Below are 19969 nucleotides of genomic sequence, written 5' to 3'. Positions count from 1 at the left end.
TGTGAACACGGCCATAGACTTACCACGTGGGGTTCGTGAATCGGAGCAAGGCCCGATGAGTGAAATAATCACTCTTTTGAGTCAGTTCTTCTCAATTAATTTGTCTGACGTGCAGGCTGAATCATTTGAAGTGCTTGTTATGCAGTAAAACAGTAACGGGATGCTATAGAAGTCAAAAACAACGTGGAATGAAGTGGATATTTACTGCAGCTGCATTCAGTTGTCTTGTGCGAGTGCAAGTGCAGCCTGTGAGCGATTGTCTACTGCAGGTAAAGACATTTTCTAACTAAAAGTGTATCAAAATACTAACATTACATGAAAGCACTTAAAAGTACCAAAAATGAACAAGCCAATATGTTTATTGAACATTTTCCATGGAGTACCTTACCATATAAACACCATGATATGTTGTAAAAATACCAAGGTTTTACCATATTGTACCATCACTGTATCATGATACTGCCACAGCAGGATTTTGAGAAAGGTAACTTTGTCAAAATTCATCTTGTGCTGTGTAATGTGAAAAGGTGTCAAAATGTTTTTAGTCCATAGTTTCATTAAGGTAACACAATATACAGTATGTAGGCTACTAAAGAAAATGTTCAAATGATGCTCCTATAATTACCAGAAATGAATGCTTTGGTGCTGTTTTTGGAAAAAAATGTAAAATGAATAATAAAAACAAATAAATAAATAAATAAATAAAAATCTCCCTGGGGAGCATGCCCCCAGACCCCCCTATAACATCATGGTAAAATAGATTGTGTAATTGATGAAAGCCTATAAATGTCTACTAGATGTGACTAGAGGGTCAGGCCTAGGGTGCCAAATGGGGTAGGGCCGGCACTGCCCACACCTATCATATCTCTCCTGAAGACATGAATTTAACCACTGGAGTTGTGTGGATTGCTTTTATGCTGCCTTTGTATGCTTTTTGGTCCTTAAAAGTTCTGGTCACCATTCACATACACTGTATGGACCTACAGAGCTGAGAAATTCTTCTAAAAGTCTTCGTTTGTGTTCCGCAGAAGAAATAAAGTCATACACATCTGGAATGGCATGAGTAAACGATGAGAGAATTTTCACTTTTGGGTGAACTATCCCTTTAAGCCATTTCTCTCAGTTTTAGTGTTGGTTTAGTTACTGTGATTTGACTTTGTAGGGCATCCAATCTTTGTTTTCTATCAAATCTTTACAGTCGACTTCATAAATTCATAATGCATAACCTGATATGTATGTACTTTGTAAAAAAAAAAATCTTCTAGTGATGAGAGGTGAGATTCAGACTTCTAGTGAGATTCAGACTTGTTGGCAAAATAACTCATTGACACATTAATTTATCTGGTCATAAATCATGCATTCATGATGCATTCACGTATATATTTCTCAAGAGTCTGGAATATACATGGTACCTTCTGATAATGTGTGTGTGTGTGTGTGTGTGGGTGGGTTTGGGTGGTTTATGAGGACTTTTTTTAGGTTACAAACTGGTAATTACAAGGGTATTATGCTATAAATGTGGTTTATGAGGACATTTCTAGTGTCCCCATAATTTAAATCGATTAAAATACATACTAAACGATGTTTTTTTGAAAATGTAAAAATGCAGAAAGTATTTTGTGAGGGTTAGGTTTAGGGGTAAGGTTAGGGTTAGGGGACAGAATCTATAGTTCATACAGTATAAAAATCATTATGTCTATGGAGAGTCCTTATAATGATAGGTAGACCAACATGTTTGTGTGTGTGTGTGTGTGTGTGTGTGTGCGCGCGCGCGCTCATTATTATCATACACTATAACACAACATAGAAATAACACAAAAAATATTTTTAACCTTAATAAATGTACCATTTATTTGCCATTTACCCAGAGCTCTGACTACACACACACAAAAAAAATGGTTTAACAAATAAAATGAATAAAACTTAAAATATTTAGTTTTTTATTTTTATTGATTAAAGATTAATTAATTGAATTAATTGAAATGTGTAAATCTTTAAATATTTTTTAAGTGTGTGGGACTTCTCAAAATATGTATTATTATATTTATTTCTTATTAGTATTAGCATATTTAGTAAAATATCAAGTATATTTCATTTAGAAAAATTATGTATATTTACTTGTATTTACAGTTTTTCTCAATCGCATTGGCTCATTATTTGAAACAGTCTTAACATTCTCTAAACTGTAAGTGCAATTGTCACAACTGTTTTATGGGACATCACAACTGTATTACATGTCTGCACAATGTAGTAACTCACCCAAAACATTTAATCCACGCTTCAAAACCTAGTTATTGTGTCGGTAAACTGGCCAATGCCACCAAAATGAAAAGTATTTTTTGTCATCGTGTGAGCTGTACTGGTCAAAATGTTTAGATGTTTTTTCACCATGGCAGTCAACCCTGGACATGTTTGTAATATACAAATTTCATTTTTGTTCTACCTTTTTTTTTTTTTTTTTTTTACACTGACTGCTTACTGTACTATACAAGAATGTCAGTTTTGTCTAGCTGAATGCTATTGTGTATCACACTGAGCTTTTTAGATACCGATTTCAACAGTAGGTAAAAAAATTCAATACTGTACAATACTGTTGTACACAGAAAAAGGATATGCACATTTGTATGCATACAGTAAATGTATTTTTGTAGCAATGTGTTACATCACAAACATTCCATATCATAGATATTTATGGAATATACTCACATGATGAAAGAATGTTTAGAAGTTGTGAAGAGTATGACAAATTCACTGAGAATCATCTCCTCAGTTTTGATCAGGGGCGGACTGGCCAGTTTGGGCCGATTTCTCCCCTGGTTTTGATCAGCAAGCCATGTGCATTAAGTTATTGTGCAAATTGTAGACAGTTGTACTGACTCTTTTGCACACATGTGCCAAAACACGTGCAATTTGCTTAAATGAATAAGAAATTCTAATCTGGTGTGAACAAGAAACTAAATTGTTCAGAGATTTGAACTGTAATGCATATTGTGTTTATTTTGAGGTGCTTTCAAACTCTGTCCACAGTGTGGCAGTATTTGCACATGTGCAGCTGGAGGATGCAGAATTACCACAAAAGACTGAGGCTTACCCAATTATCCTGTGGAAATTATGATCATTTAAATAATTTATTTTCAGGAGATCCATACATTGTGATTTAAATTACACTAATTATCAATTATTTATTATATCTAGACTATTTATCAACAAGCTCTACTCATCTCTAACTGGTTTCAAAAAAGGAGTGAAACATATAGAAAATACATTTTATGTTTTATATTCTGAGAGAAATATACAAACCAAAACACTATTAAGGAAATCCCATTGGTGTAGGAAAAACTCAAATATATTCCACTAATCAATAAAACACAATGAAGGCCAATGCAGTTCAAAACAAAGACATGTCTGTTTTTTTTCCTGTGTGCTTGCCGAAAGGGATAACACTGATATTTCTGTCCAATTTGGCTTGCGGTCAGGATTTAAGTGAATGAAGAGCAGTGTTTGGATGAAAAGAATACTGCAGCAGTCTCGTGTGAGTCCAAATCATTTTACTTGCAAATGACATCTGAGAGATAAGGGACCAAATCTACTGCTCACACATAGAATAAAATATTGCCAATAGTGGGGCATGTTGTCACACTATATGAGTGAAGTTGTCACTGTTGGAACCTGCCATTACAGTAAATGGCCTACTATAGTCTTTTCAGCTATACATTTAAAGAATAATTCAGTTATGTAACAAAGCACTTAATAAAACTTAAACTAAATTTTTTAAAAGGTAACTTCCAAAATATCAAATGAAAGTTTTGGCCAACTGAAACTGTAATTAATAAATTATACTGTATTAAATGATTTTAGAAACATATACAACACTAAAATAAAAATGTGACAACTTTCCCCTGACCTGACTTGCTCTAGTACACTGATTCTATTCTATTCTATTCTATTTTTACAGTTACAGCCAGACAAAGAAGCAAAACTGGCTACCGAAAACTGTAACAGAAATATCTCAGGATTCAGATGAGGGAAGTGAATGTTGCATTTCTCGTTTCTTTAGCTCTCACAAGAGTCTCTAAAATCAGCACAAAAAAAAGTATCTAAATGGAAAGTATATGAATTGCTTCATAAGCAGACACAAACACATCTCACAAACCTACAGAGAAAAAACTGAAAACATGAAACTAGTGAGTATCATGTTTTACAGTCGTTAGGTAAGTGTGTAAAGCACAGATTTGCATGAACGGTTCCTTCTTTTTATTAATGTGTGCAGGAAAGTACACAGTCAGCATTTCACACAGAAACCATTTAATACTATGAAAGTGTTGGCCTATGAGAAAGTGACCATTTGAATTGGCTCAGATAACCAAAAGGCATAGAAATGGCATCGACTCAGTACCCTTTTTTTTTTTTATCATTACATGACATTATGTTTGTATACTCTAAATGTTGTTACCTGGCCAATGGAATACATTAAAAATAGCCTAATTTAATACAATAATAGGAATATAATGAAAATCACCATTGAAAATAATAGGAAAAAACACCTTTTTTCTCCTTTGGATTTTGGACATGTGCATGTTTTCATGAGATTCACCCAATTACTTCAAAGTACAGTATATTAATCAATTGATATTAGTGTAAATCAATGACTATTAGTGTAAAATAATTACAGCTTTACTTACTAGAGTCTTGGTTACCTTATACTATAATCTGAGTCACAAAGAAAAAACTAAGAAATATAATTATTACTGTAAGCAAGAGGTGGTAAATGTCCAAAGATAGAATCTAGCATGTGAGTTGAAACTTCAAGAGTTTTGTAATGGTCAACATGATCAATTTCAGCAACTACAAATACCACAGAATCAAAACTTTTTTCTTTTGTCACCCATTTTACAGATACAGTAGATAGATAGATAGATAGTTAGTAATGCATTATAGGTAGAGGAAGCATTATACCACGGTTTACACAAAATCACAGTCACAGAGCTTGGCAGTCATTGAATGGAAAGAGCTGTATGAAAATTCTGAAAAGTTTCTCCTTTTGTGTTTTACTGAAAAAATATACTCATATGGGTTTGAAACGACATGGGAGTTGAGTACATATTGACTCAATTTTAAACTATTCCTTTACAAAGTCCTTCCCCAAGAACAAAATCCAACAAAGTAAACTAAAAGTTACTTTTCTTTTATTACAATGGATAATGTAATCAAACTATGCATCACATGCAAGTTCCAGTACATTTAAAGGAGCACACATGTTTTCTTGAATGCTTGACCCGGGTTGAGAAAAGCTCGAACTGCTTCTGTAAACACTTCCTTCACCCCATCCTGGCTGAGAGCTGAGCACTCCAGGTATTTAGTGGCCTGGATCTGTCGGGCCAACGCCACACCTTGTTTCTGGGTGAGAGGGGAGAGGTTCTTCTCCTTTAGCTTCTTCAGAACCTCTGGGTCATCTCTAAGATCCTTTTTAGTGCCCACCAGCAGGATGGGAACTTTAGGGCAATGTTCTGACACCTCAGGGTACCACTTTAGCTTGACGTTCTCGTACGAGGTGTGGCTTGTCACACAGAAGCAGATGACGAAGACGTTGGTCTGAGGGTAAGAGAGAGTGCGCAGACGGTCATACTCCTCCTGTCCGGCGGTGTCCCACAAGTTCAAGCTGATAAGTTTAGATTCCACAGTCAACTGTGCACTGTAGTTGTCGAAAACTGTGGGAATGTATTCTTTAGGAAAGGCGTTGGTGGTGAAGGAAATCAGGAGGCAGGTCTTCCCCACTGCACCATCTCCGACCACGACACACTTAATGTTCTGCATTGTTATCCTTTCTTTAACCTTTAATAAATTAAAAGTACACAAGGGCATTACGACTCTGACACTCTTGACATATACTTTAGCAGTTTAAACACAGTTCATTAAAGACCCCATGAAATTGCTTGTCATGCACTACAGCCACAAAACTCCAATTTTGATTGTCGATACTGATAAAACAGAATAAATGACATTAAGCACACAAAAAGACCATCATGGCTGCGTAAACTGCTGATTATTATGTGTTTGTCAGCTAAAAATGATGCCCTTACGCCCACCAAACATTACACTGCTGTCATTACACATTCTACAAACATTAAACAATCTGCAGAGCTGGCTGTCGTGGTGGGGAAGTAGGCCATCTCATTAGGGTGTGTTTGTACCTTTACTCCTTAAGAAATAATATATTAATTTCTGATAATGTTTGTCATATTTTACAGACTTTTGATATACAAATGTTTTTTCCAGCCTGGTTTCATGTAAATTACTTGACCGTGGCAACATTTTTGCAAAAACGAAATTACGTGCCTTATTACACGTTTGTCTGCAGTTTTCCAGTGAAATGTCCAGTGGGGGGCGCCAAAAGCTAGTGTAATTGTGTTGTAATCAGACAAGGTTTTGAAGGTGAAATGCACCTGTAAATGTAGATGAGTCTGTAGTACATTCAAGAGTTAAAATTGATAGTTTTTCAAATGATGCGTTAGAGTAAAAGTTTTACAATATCGTTACATATCACTGTGTGAGTAATAGTGTGAAAAATAAGTGTTTATATAGTCATAATCATCCGTTGTAGTCGTGATTTGTGTGAAAGTAAATAAAACGCACAGCTGTAGCTCCTCTAGTGGTAATTTCACCAGGAAACTACAGCTAAACGTAAAACGCAGTACGTAAAAGTCAGTTTGCAAAAATGTAGTCACAGAAGCATTCATTCTATGAGACTAGGTTGTTTTTTCCCTTAAGGTTTATGTACAGTTATGTGGTTGTCATTAATTATTAGATACTGAGAAACTAAGCAACAGTATATGTAACAGGCTTATGGGTCTAAAATGAAGAAAAAACAGTTCCCTTTTCAAAGAAACCAAGACTGATCAGGCTGTACTGCTTACTGTTAAAGGGACTATCGTCAAGTAAGTTGCCTGATCACTTGACATGCAATACGTTATACCCTTTAAATATTTTGTTCTTATAACCTTTATTATTTTTTATCTAATATTTAGATATTTGAACATATGAATTATTGAATCTGAATGTAATCAAAATACTGACAATGTGGCACATGTAACTTGCATTACAATTGTAGTCAACTATGTCATTTAGTAATGTGTGAAATTTCATGAAGGTGCTCTAATGTTTGAATAATAATAATAATAATAATAATAAAAGCCAGACAGCACTTACGCAGCCCTAAAATGCATTTCCAACTTTTCCCCCATATGCATTTGAATGGATTTAATTTATTGCATATTCTTTAAAACACTACGTGTTTTGGCAATACAACAATAAAAAAATAATAATTATTATTATTATTATTATTTTAATGTTTATTCAGTACCTAAACTATGGTTGAATACTGTTGATCAGTTTGGATAAATTATCTGCTAATTCACAACTTGCTTTTTACTTTATTACTAAATATAAATCTGAACATGATCATTATGTTTTACATTGACTATTTATAATAACATACATACACAATAAATAGGGAAATGAGAAAAAGACATACATACAGTACAGCATGTAAACTAGGGGAATTAATACAAACTAAATGTGAAAACAATTAGTTCACATGATCAAAGACACCTTAATTGAGGAATTCCTGGACGTCCATATGTGTTTTAGGGTTAACATCTTCAGTTATTGTTACTTACAAATAATAAATTGAACTATAGGCAAATAAGCTCTCTGAAAAAAAAAAAAAAAGGTTCAGTGTAAAAATACATACTGAACTCCAATCATTTGACAATCAAATAGCACATAATATAAAACAGATGTCATTTTCCCTTTATGACATCACCACATTCTCCTTTCAAATTTTCAAACCAGAACTACAGCAGAGATTAAATCTGGCATCATAATGAATAAGGTGTAAATAAAGACTTTCAATGCAGCCTGACTGAAATATAAAATGATACATTAAGAAAGAGGTTAGAGAGAGAGAGAGACAGAGGTTTAACTCACCGTGCATTATCCAAAAAGAGGTTTTAATTCTTAATAGTGGTCTGAATGAAACTCTCTCAAAGTACAGTTGCACTGGGGACTGCAGGAGGAAGTGAGTGATACAAAAAGGCAAAGACCTGCTGGGGAAGTTCACAGGCCATAAAGCAAAGCAATGGGGCATCAAAGAGAAAGACACTATTTAAAATATACTTTTCATGCATGTAATCAGTCACTGCATTCATAACATTTTAACCATTTAAAACATCTTGCACATTCAAGTCCCTTTAGTGGATGAATTCCAATTACATAAAATAATAATAATAATAATAAAAAAAATAAATATATTGTATAATATACTGTAATACTGTATTTTACCTTAAATGCTTATTGAAATATGTTATTACAGTAATGCAAATCAAATAAGAATCAACATTGAGGAAAAATAGGAGTTAATTCCTTAATTGTCCTAAAAATATGTCACAATGGAATATAACCCCTTAATGGTCTGAAAACATACTTCATTTAAAAAAAAAAAAAAAAAAATTAAATATTTTTTTTTATGAAAAACATAATGTATTCTTTTGACAACTTTAGCAGCCATTAAATACTTCAACTAAAATAAAACCTGCTACTAGAAAACACTGAGAAAATGAAAATTCAACTAAAACGAACAGACTGAAAACAAATGAAAACAAAACTAGTCTAAACTAAAGAATTCAAAATTGAATATGAAATAGAAATAAAAACTACATAAAAAAATCCAAAACTATATGAACTTTTAACTATAACTATAATAACCAAAACTTATAATAACTAGAGACAAATATTATTTTTAACTTCTCAGTTAAATACTGTAAAAATGGTTTCATTACAAATGATGTTACCAGCAGAGTGAATAGCTGAATTGAAAAATGAACATGAACATGAATTTTGAAATTTCCCTATTGCTCTTCTGATAGCATGCACTTTTTGTTGTTGCCTATAGACATAGTACAGAATCCGAAATATTTCTTCTTTATTTTATTTCATAACTTCTCTTTGTTTTAAATTTGTCAAAATCCTCAAAAAAATAATTCTGTTTAATTCCAGGTGTAAATGTATTTTGAACAGAATTTTTAGAAAGCTGTTCACATTGGACTTGAAGACATTTTAATACAACTGTTATTGAGTATTGTGAAAAGTGCTATGCAAATAAAAATTATTTGACTTGACTTGAACCCCAGATTTTTTATGTGGTCTCAGACTGTTTGGACCCCACTGCATTTAGAGCAGCACACATGTTTTCTTGGAGGTTGGTGGCGCATAGTTGAGGACCGCTTGAACAGCTTCTGTAAACACTTCCTCCACTCCTTCCAGTGTGAGAGCTGAGCACTCCAGGTATTTAGTGGCCTGGATCTTTCTGGCCAACGCCACACCCTGTTGCTGGGTGAGAGGGGTGAGGTTCTTCTCCTGTAGCTTCTTCAGAACCTCTGGGTCATCTCTCAGATCTATTTTAGTTCCCACTAGCAAGACTGGCACATTAGGGCAATGATTCGATATATCAGGATACCACTTTTTCTTGATGTTCTTGTAGGACACGTGGCTAATGACACTGAAGCAAATGATGAAGACATTGGTCTGCTGGTAGGAGAGGATCCGCAGACGATCATATGTCTCCTGTCCTTGGGTGTCCCACAAGTTCAGACTGATGAGTTTGGAGTCTACAGTCAACTCAGTGGTGTATTCGAACAGACTGGGAAAATAATCTTCAGGAAAGTTTTTAGTGATGAAGGAAATCAGAAGGCAGGTCTTCCCCACTACAGCATCTCCGACCACAATACACTTAATGTTCTGCATTGTCATCCTCCTTTCAACCCTAAATAACTAAAAAGCATGCAAGGGCATTAACTCTCAGATACTCATAACATGTCAAACATAGTTCATTAAAGACCCCATGAAATGGCTTGATGAGCACAGATTTCCGATTGACCTAATTAAGCCCCACCCTTTTTCAGGGCGTATATAGAGGTACCCCCACTCCCCCGTCCCGGTAAACTTATGTCACTAAAATATGGATCAATAAGTGTCCTCTACGGAACATCTCAATTTCGACCAAAATACGGGACATCCCAGCAAATAAGGGACAGTTGGCAACCCTAAACTTCTCATAATAACTTTTGGCAGCTCGGTGATCCACTTCGCTAGCTAACTACACTTTGACAGCAACACCATAGATATCTATGATAGCAACCGCTATATGGGACTTTTAACACATCATTTTTAAGATGACTGTGTGCTATTTTTGCGTTTCTCTGGTGCATAGGGTCATTTGAAACAGAAAGTTGGGACATACAAGACCATCATTTGTGAGTGCATTTGATTTGACAAGAATCAGTGTAATGAAGGTTAAATCTTTTAGAATTTTGGTTTGTTTTCCCATGAGAGAAAGACTAAATTTTAAATGTGTTTAGAAGTATATTTTGTGAACTTTTAGAAGTACAGTAGAATATAGAAGGCCTCAAAGCTAATAAACATGGACTAAAGCCCACAGAACTCCAATTCTAATCACACCCAGGATCCATGCCAATCTATCACTGTTGTAACTTAACAACAACTTGTGTATGTCATCTTTGTGCCAGATTATCACTTGTCAATCTCTACAAATGTCTGCCCTTACACCCTCACAATATTACAGGGTTGTCAATGACCTTTATTTATATCTTTCTGAGAAGAACAATTCTGCATAGCTTGAAGTTGTGGTGGGGAAGTAGTCCATCTCACAATTCTCCAGAAACAATGCAATAATTTCAGGCAATATTTGTCATACATTGAAGGTTTTTGTAGATCAAATCATGTGCACTCTGTTCAGTTCCAAGAACTAAAAAAAGATCAAAACTACTGTGTGTAATAAGATGAAAATGAAATAGATAGATTGTTTGATTTCTAGCCAATAGAGTATTTGATATTGAAAAACTATGCAAAATAAATGATGGGTCTAAAATGACTCTTTCAAAGAAATTACAATAAGACTACTGTACTACTCACTGTCAATGGGACATCAAAACAGTTCATATAAAATACAAAATATAAAAGCATAAATACAAAAGCCACAGAGAGAGGTTTAACTCACCATGCATGATCCAAAAAGAGTCGAAGAAATTCTTAGTTACCAGTTTTCTAAATAATACTGTCCCTAAGTAGCTGAACTAGGAATTGTAGGTGTAAGCGCAGCCTAGCGCACTTTGAGAAAGTTAGTGACACAAAAAGGCAAAAGACTGGGTGGGGATGTTTAAAGATGTAGTTCGCACAGTAAAGGGGTGTCAAAGAGAAAAAATATTTTTCACACATGTGCTGTCACTGCTTTCACAGTCAGTTTTTAACAGTCAAATTTGCTTTTGCATTAAACACTTCGTTTTGTGAGCAGTCAGAACTGTATTTGTCTTATTCAACAGAAGAAGAATTTAATACATCTTGCAGATTCTTCAGTTATTTCTTCAGTAATCTTAATTAATCTTACTTGAACAATTTATTTTCTTTTTTCCAGTTTATTTTAGCCATTGATGGTAGGGTACGACTCTAAAAGCCCCCCCCGGGGTAAAAGGCACTTTTAATTTAATTTTCTCCCAAAACAATAAACAGCAACAAAAACGAACTCCTGTTTGTTACTATGCACTGCAAAATTGTCCTGAACTATCAGGTCATCATGTGAAATGTCTAAAAAAATTTAAATGTTACAAATTCATGTAACTAAAGTCCCTGAAATTAGCACATTTATTTTGAGACAAAATACTTATTTGTCATTTTGTGTTTTTGTTCAAGGTGATTAAATTAAAAGTTTTTTAAAGAACTGTCCAATGAGTGAAAGCATAGTATTTGGGGTAAAATCCCCCCTGTTGCAGGTGCTAAAGGCTGCTATTTTTTTTTTCGAATAGATTTGTTCTGAAAAATTTTCATAGTAGGCTTACATTGACTGATCATATAATAATAAAGATTAATGTGTTTATAGAATACTTGAGATGTTATAAAATGCCAGATGTGTTTGAAAATAACTTTGAAGAAGTGTTATCTTAATTTGTTACTCAAAAAAGCATTTTGCTCTCTTAAAAGCATGTTCATAAATTGACAGATTTTGCCCTATAACTGTTGTCCCTATGTACTTGATATCACTATAACCCCTGGGGGCCTTTTACCCCAAATGAGGGGGCATTTTTACCTCAAGTCAGGGGTAAAATTCTCGCTCACCACTTTTTTGTATAAATTAATTTGAATCAAAACAACCTTCCTTTATTATTTCTTTTCACACAAATTATGTTGCTCCATCTGGTTACACTTTGTAACCTGAAAAAAGAGCACATTTTCCTTATGGTGTGCCTTTAGTGCCATTGTACCCTACTTGCTTTGTATCCATCATCACATATGTTGCCTTCACCTATTCTTAAAATGCAAATGGTCAAATTTAGACTGTAAAATGTAACAGATGCTTTAGAGTTACATGTTGCCATGTCATAGCCAGGCACTAGAGAGCGGTGTAGTCATTTCACAGCTGCATACATGCAAACACTCTCTGCAGTCCCTTTATACAATAGCAGTGAGAGCAGATTTTCTGGGGTGACAGTGAAAAGAAAAAAAGCAGCAAAGCACTTTTACAACAGATGTGGGTGTCCAACCATACAGCAAATGTATCTTTATTCATGTTATACAAGTAATCAAATACTCAATATGGTACCTTCCATGCACTAGCCTACTTAAAAATAGACATAAATTTACATTGTTATTGTTATTTACTATGGGACATAATGGTGTTAAGAGGGTGTGTGATACAGTAGACAATTAGATTTAATGCTGTCCCCCTAATTGAGATCTTTTTTGTAGCAGATAAATAAGATGCTGCACTGATCAGCAATAAGAGAAATACTCAAACCAGCCCATCTGGCACCAGCAATCATGCCACTGTCCAAATCACTGAGATCATATTTTTTCCCCATTCTGATGGTTGATGTGAACATTAACTGAAGCTCCTGACCTGTATCTGCATGATTTTATGTACTGCACTGCTGCCACACGATTGGTTGATTAGATAATTGCATGGATGATCGTTTGAGCACTTCTGTAACTGCTGATCTCCTGGGATTTTCACACACAACAGTCTCTAGAATTGACTCAGAATGGTGCCAAAAACAAAAAAACATCCAGTGAGTGGCAGTTCTGTGGATGGAAATGCCTTGTTGATGAGAGAGGTCAACAGAGAATTGCCAGACTGGTTTGAACTGACAAAGTCTACGGTAACTCAGATAACCACTCTGTACAATTGTGGTGAGAAGAATAGCCTCTCAGAATGCTATTCTATTCTAAGATGCGGGTTGGCGCTGTTTTGGCAGCACGAGGGGGACCTACACAATATTAGGCAGGTGGTTTTAATGATGTATATATATATATATATATATATATATATATATATATATATATATATATATATATATATATATATATATATATATATATATACAGCTCTCCACCTGGTCATCTAATGATTAGACGGAGACCTGGAGAGGCCTACAAGCCACAATGTCTCACATCCACTGTTAAATTTGGTGGAGGATTGGTGATGATCTAGGGGTGCTTCAGCAAGGCTGAAATCAGGCAGATTCGTCTTTGTGAAGGACACATGAATCAAGCCACGTACAAGGATATCCTGGAAGAAAACTTGCTTCCTTCTGCTCTGACAATGTTTCCCAACTCTGACGATTGGTTTTTCCAGCAGGACAATACTCCATGCCACACAGCCAGGTCAATCAAGGTGTTGAAGGAGGACCACCGGATCAAGACCCTGTCATTGCCATCCCAATCTCCACCTGAACCCCACTGAAAACCTCTGAAATGTGATCAAGAGGAAGATGGATGGCTACAAGCCATCAAACAAAGCCGAGCTGCTTGAATTTGTGCGCCAGGAGTGGCATAAATCACTCAGCAGTAATGTGAAAGAATGGTAGAGAGCATGACAAGACGCATGAATGCTGTGACTGGAAATCAGGGTTATTCCACCAAATATTGATTTAGAAAACATTAGTGTTGTGTTGTTTAAAAATGAATATGAACTTGTTTTCTTTGCATTATTCCAGGTCTGAAAACACTGCATATTTTTTTTTATTTTGACCAGTTGTCATTTTCTGCAAATAAATGCTCTAAATGACAATATTTTTATTTGGAATTTGGGAGAAATGTTTTCAGTACTTTATAGAATAAAACAAAAATGTTCATTTTACTCAAACACACACCTATAAATAGTAAATCCAGAGAAACTGCTATGTATATATATATATATATATATATATATATATATATATATATATATATATATATATATATATATATATATATATATATAAACATACATTGCTCCCTAAAACAGCTTCAGTGTTGTTCTATCAACTTTTTGTTATTAGTTTTTGTGTCGAATTGTTTATTTAAATGGTGTTTATCCCTGTTTTTGACTCTGTAATATAAATGAGTTTTTTTATAGTTGTTTGAGCCAGATATATAAGCTACGGCTCTGGTTGTAGAATGAATCATACCAGTTATCTAAAAAAAATAGGCCTATCTGTTTAGCCTCACTTTTTCTGACTCTGTTGTATAAATTAGTATGTTTATTATTGTTGTTGTGTTTTGTACATTTTTGTACATTTTTCTCTTAGATTTAATGCTGTCAGCCTAATAGAGATCTTAATTGTATGTTGTGGCAGATAAATGCTGCTCTGATTGTAATATACTCCTTTAAAACATTTAAAACATTATATAAATTTTACAATCAGTAATACATTCTCTTATGTACAGTATATATATATATATATATATATATATATATATATATATATATATATATATATATATATTGAGTAGCTGTAGATGGGGAAGCTACAGTTTCAAAGTAGTTTGGTTATAAGGCAGAAGGTGTGATCAACGAAGAGAGTGTGAATCTGTCTTGTTATCTGGAAGAGTTTGTGACTGCGCATGCGTCACGCCGCAGCCAGAGAGCCCGGCGTGAGGCGAGGAGGAAGCGCAGCACATTCGGCCTGACCAAGGACGAGAAAGCCACCGTCCACCTGCCGTATTACCTCATCGGCGGGCAGGGAGAGTGTACAGAAACACTGTTTTTGGGGGGGAATGAATAACAATGTTTAATGAATAGCCTCCATGGATTCTCGTGAGAGAAATGAGCCGCTGAAGACGAACCTTTGAGTTGAATCTCAAACAGGCGAGACGCTCCTGAACTAGGACCCGAGGTAGTGGATCGCATTTTTAAACGATATAACGTTTGCTTTTGTCGTATTTTTACTGCATGGCCTTTCAGCGATGGGTTTGGGTGTTAAGAAATTGAGAAATATGGGTGCCAGTGGCCTCGTGTTGTTACAAAGCCAGGTGCGCATGAAATATTACGATATTACAGTGCGATTTGTTATTGATCAACTAATGTATGTCTAATGTTTGGTTGGTGAGATTTCGTAAGCATATGTGAGTAATGTGACTCAAACTAGTCGAAATCTGCTTTTTAACCACTAAAGTCATACCTGGATATTTAACAACGTGTGTTAATTTGTTTGTTATTAAGATTATTACGAGGAAATTGTGTGTAGTCCATACTGATTGTCTTCATATGGAAGATAAATATCCTGCACATAAAGGATATTGTGGTCAATATAGCTGAGCAAGGGTTGTATGATGGTGCAATATTGCCAAATACACTTTGTTGCACTGCAGAGTTTCCACTTAAGTGTTAAAACAAGTCTCCTGGTGAAGTAGGGGAGACCCACTGTATCTCAAATCATTGCTTTTAATTTGTATTATTTTAAGGAATATTTGAGGTTCAATACAATTGACAGCATTTGTGGCATAATGTTGATTACCACAAAAATTAATTTCGACTGGTCCCTTATATATATATATATATATATATATGTACAAATCGAGGTTACAGTGAAGCATTTACAATGGAAGTGAATGGGGCCAATTTTTGGAGGGTGTAAAGGCATAAATGTGAAGCTTATCATTTTATAAAAGCACTTACATGAATTTTTCTGTTAAAACCTGTGCATTATTTGAGCTGTAAAGTTGTTTAAATCTTCGTATTTGTACAGGGTTTACAGCATTACGTTGGATACAAAGCATCAAACTGGATATAACTTTACACTGAAAAGGTTAGTAAGCGATTTTATCACACAAAAATCATGTTAACACACCAGTTGTTTACGTCTTGTTGCTTTACGTTTGAAATGGTGGGTATTTTAATGTTTACAGATTGGCCCCCATTCACTTCCATTGTAAGTGCCAAACTGTAACCCATATTTTTTTTCTGCTAAAGGAAAGAAGGGACAAGTAAAATGTAATTTTTGGGATAAACAACATTATGCCACAAATGCTGTCAGTTGAGCTTAATGTGTATCGAACCCAGATTATTCCTTTAATAGAATAGAATTGAATGGAATTGTAACATGTTATTGCAACAATGTAACATACATGATAATGTGTGAAAGTGCACATGAGCAAATGCACAGTAATATCCTATGTGTAAGACAAAACAGTAAACAAGACTGTTAATATTATAAAAAAATGCATTACAAAGCAGTGCAGAAACACAGTACATTAAACAATAAAGTGCAAGATACAATGTACACAATGTTCAGAAACATTTCTATAATATACTATAATATATGGGAGGCCTCAGTGATGACTGATAGATATAATATTCCAAGGCATCATAACTGAAGATGGCAGAAGAAAAATATTGGACATAAAAAAAAAAATCTCTTTTAAATATCAGTTTTTAGTTTTCAAATTTCTCATAAGTTTTTCTCAGACAGAGAGAGAACTATACTGAGCATGTGCTGACTTGGCTTGTTTGTGATTAAAGAATTAAATTAAAGTTACAATAGTCCCTCCCCTTATCATCTCGGGGTTAGGGTAGTAGGTGACTTTACATGGAGGGGTGCTTGCCATTTAAGATCTGCTGAGTAGAAGGTGACAAGATCTCTCTCTTTCTCTCTCATGCCAAACCAGCTGTCCCAGTATGGAGCTCAGCAAACTGGTGACTTTTTGGATCGTGTGCATGTGCTTCTTGTGGGAATGTCAAGCGGACAAACCTATTCAAGTTAGCACAGACCACCAACAAGTGGACAACGGAGTGTCAGGTGAGAATGCCCCGTAAACCTTATTTTTGCTTGAGAAAAGTTACATTATCATCATAAACAAGAGGCGACGACCCCTTTCAACAAGCAAGAACTCTCTGTGCTTTGAAATCAGTGCTGTAGTCTTATTTAGGAATTATGTGGGGGTCTAAATATGGACCGTCTGCAAATAGGATGGCAGTGCATTCTCTGTTAAGCTCTGTCCTCGGTTAGGCTGCACCGTGGCACTGGCAGCGTGTCAAATAAAGTTGCCTAGAGCGTCATGGCATGTACAGTTTCTATCTGAATGTGTGTTCTACGACTTATGAAGGGAGATGTTTCTTCTGAGTCGATTCCAAGAGATGACTGAGATCGAAGTCTTGCATGGATGCCTGTGCATATGAAAAAAAAAAACTTAAATGTGAACAGCTTTAGTGGAATATTAAAACAAAAACTTAGTATCTCTCATAATTAAACCGTTCTAATTGTGCTGTGAAACTTTCGTTAAATATTGGTTTAGCTTGAAGTGCTTTTTGTGTATTGGTTTCTAATCTTGGTGGGGTTCTCTGAAATCCACTAAGGCACGCAGCATAATGAATAGAACAGATTGCAGGTGTCTCGAGATGCTGATGATTAACTGTCAAACAAATCATTGCGTTTATGACGATTGTCCGTTTTATGGCTTTCACGATTATGACGGTAGTTGTCATACACATTGTCATGCTTTTGCATTTACACTGTTATTGTTGGAACCCAGCAAACCTGCTTAGCTATTATATATTTTTTTTTATTATATTATTTTAAAATATATTATATTATATTAAAGTATGCAATAGTAAAATATTTCTATCCAAAATTCTTCACTTTCACACATTACTTTAAGGCTCTCCGATTAAACCCACAAGCCCTTATTTCACATGAAGGAAGACTTTTGAGATTCTGTGTTTCTTCATTCTATCATCTCGGACGTGACACAAGGCTCCTCTGTGTCACTGCGTGTCATTAACACTTCGTGTATGAACCCAAAATAACAAATAACATTTGCCATTACACAATCGTTATTAAAATTAAAGTGAAACTGGAGCGCTTTGCATTCACTAAAATCTTCGTTAATAATTTCGTGGGAGTATGGCGCAAAACGCCACAGACAGCGCATGCATCACAGTGCTTCAAGTCCAGTTCAGAAGTGGTTAGTTGTCATGCGCTCTTCAGCAGCTGCACTCAGTGCAGTGCGGCTCAGTGAGACGGTCAGAGTTCAATCAAATGAGACACTCAAACGCACCATTTATTCCCTTATTTGGAGAGTAAAATATGATTGAAATTTAAAGTACACAATAATCGCGGTTATCTCAAATAACCATGATCAGATGATTATTAACTAATCGTGACAGGCCTAGTCTACGTTTTTTAAACCTGACACAGCGTCCAAAGAAACGCAATGCTCCTGCGCGACACGTTAAATGTAACAGCAAGAACAAAACTCCCAGTATTTCAACTCCATGACGACGCAACACCGGTAAAAATAATAGGCGTAAATCCCGGAAATTTTATGTAAAGTAGATCAAAGATAGAGTTGACATGACTGAGTTTTTGGTTTTCATCATTGTCTTCTGTTTTTGAAGAAGCCATCGTGTTGTCCTGTTTATGATCAGATGCATGGTGAGAAGATGCGATTGGCGCCATCTAAACAGAACAGCCTCCCCAAATACACCTGGAATATACCGCTGCCTCGTGCGACAGCGACCGACCAACCAACCAACATGCTCGCTTCAGTGCATTTATGGAGTGCACTGTGGTCCATTTTGACTTGTGATTTCAATCTTATCATGTCTATTATCCAACACATGGAGAATAAGCAATGGTATCAGCGCTCGTAGCCCTCCCTCATAAACAGTGTGTTTGGAGCTGGACTAGCACAACTCGCAGTGGTCAGGTTATGGACTGCGGTGCGTTTTGTGGAGTGATTTTGATCTGATCACGGTGTTTAGTGTAAAAGTCTGCTCTCATTTCTGTTCCCCGAGTGCTGTTTAAGTCTCGCGTCTGCGGAACAGCGGCGTCCTTGTCATGAGTTTGAATTCTCTGCTGTAACTGTAATGTGAGTTCATGAATGAGGCAGCGCTGTAATTGGAAGCGCTTCTCCTCATGAATAATGTGGAGAAACGCTCAGAATATAGTGACAAATGCGTTGTGTCCTTCCAATAATAACTGAGTTTACGCATACACCTCATTTTTGTGACGTTGCTTCAACTTTCATTTTGAAACCGAAAGAACAAAATGTCTGAATAAAATGAAAAAATAACTTTACCCTTTAATAATAAATAATAATGAATGCTATCATTGTTTTCATCCTGCACATGTCTGTTCACTTCTCAGAAAATTTGTTTTTGGGTTTCATGACCCTTTAACGCAAGATGCACACTGATTTTCATGACAACTGTAAAATTCAAGGTGGCTCAGATGGTTGTATTGCATATTTTCTAACATATTTTTTAACAGTGTTCCACAGATGTTCCTAGAACAGACGAGTTAATAGAACTGAATGTCTTGAAAATCGTTCCGGGACGATATAAAAAAAGAAAATGGTTCTGAATAGAAACTGGTTCTTATTTCCCAACCTTAAAACAGGCAACCATTTCTTACTTGGGTCTATAGCTAAGACCGTTTGTCAACTTATTTATGGAGCACAGCGTAGACGTTAAATGGACAATTTTCATAATGCAATGGGTGTTTACATAGAGCTGGTATTGTTGGTACATTTGCACTATGGTGACGTTAATTTTGGACTGGTCCATCATCAGTCACGTTCTTCTTGAATGGGCCCAGCATAATTCAAGCTTGAAGATTCAAAAGTTGTCCTTTAAAATTAA

General features: G+C 35.4%; 3 protein-coding genes across 7 annotated transcripts in view; 1 reads left to right on the top strand and 2 right to left on the bottom strand.

Moving 5' to 3' along the window:
• Nucleotides 1-4237: 4237 nt before the first annotated feature.
• LOC127422670 (rho-related GTP-binding protein RhoG-like) lies at nucleotides 4238-8103 on the bottom strand. The gene is made up of 2 exons (XM_051666449.1): nucleotides 7987-8103; nucleotides 4238-5832 (listed from the first exon to the last, which is right to left on the bottom strand). The coding sequence occupies exon 2, from the start codon at nucleotides 5812-5814 to the stop codon at nucleotides 5242-5244; it is 573 nt and encodes a 190-aa protein (XP_051522409.1). The 5' UTR covers nucleotides 5815-5832; nucleotides 7987-8103; the 3' UTR covers nucleotides 4238-5241.
• A 1125-nt stretch (nucleotides 8104-9228) lies between these two features.
• Nucleotides 9229-10202, bottom strand: LOC127422669 (rho-related GTP-binding protein RhoG-like). Its single transcript, XM_051666448.1, has one exon. The coding sequence runs from the start codon at nucleotides 9805-9807 to the stop codon at nucleotides 9229-9231; it is 579 nt and encodes a 192-aa protein (XP_051522408.1). The 5' UTR covers nucleotides 9808-10202.
• A 4771-nt stretch (nucleotides 10203-14973) lies between these two features.
• The window catches only part of LOC127422663 (stromal interaction molecule 1-like), a 62908-nt gene continuing 57912 nt past the window's right edge, over nucleotides 14974-19969 (top strand). For 3 of the 5 annotated variants that reach the window (XM_051666438.1, XM_051666435.1, XM_051666439.1), the window contains exons 1-3: nucleotides 14974-15224; nucleotides 16077-16136; nucleotides 16996-17126. In XM_051666438.1, the coding sequence (XP_051522398.1) occupies nucleotides 17006-17126 (121 nt within the window). In that variant the 5' untranslated portion in view covers nucleotides 14974-15224; nucleotides 16077-16136; nucleotides 16996-17005. The remainder of the gene's footprint in view (nucleotides 15225-16076; nucleotides 16137-16995; nucleotides 17127-19969) is intronic. The other 2 variants (XM_051666436.1, XM_051666437.1) reach the window with 2 other exon arrangements.

Source organism: Myxocyprinus asiaticus, chromosome 31 (assembly GCF_019703515.2).
Source record: "Myxocyprinus asiaticus isolate MX2 ecotype Aquarium Trade chromosome 31, UBuf_Myxa_2, whole genome shotgun sequence".
Taxonomy (NCBI): Eukaryota; Metazoa; Chordata; class Actinopteri; order Cypriniformes; family Catostomidae; genus Myxocyprinus; species Myxocyprinus asiaticus.
This window is presented reverse-complemented; position numbering and strand designations above follow the sequence as displayed.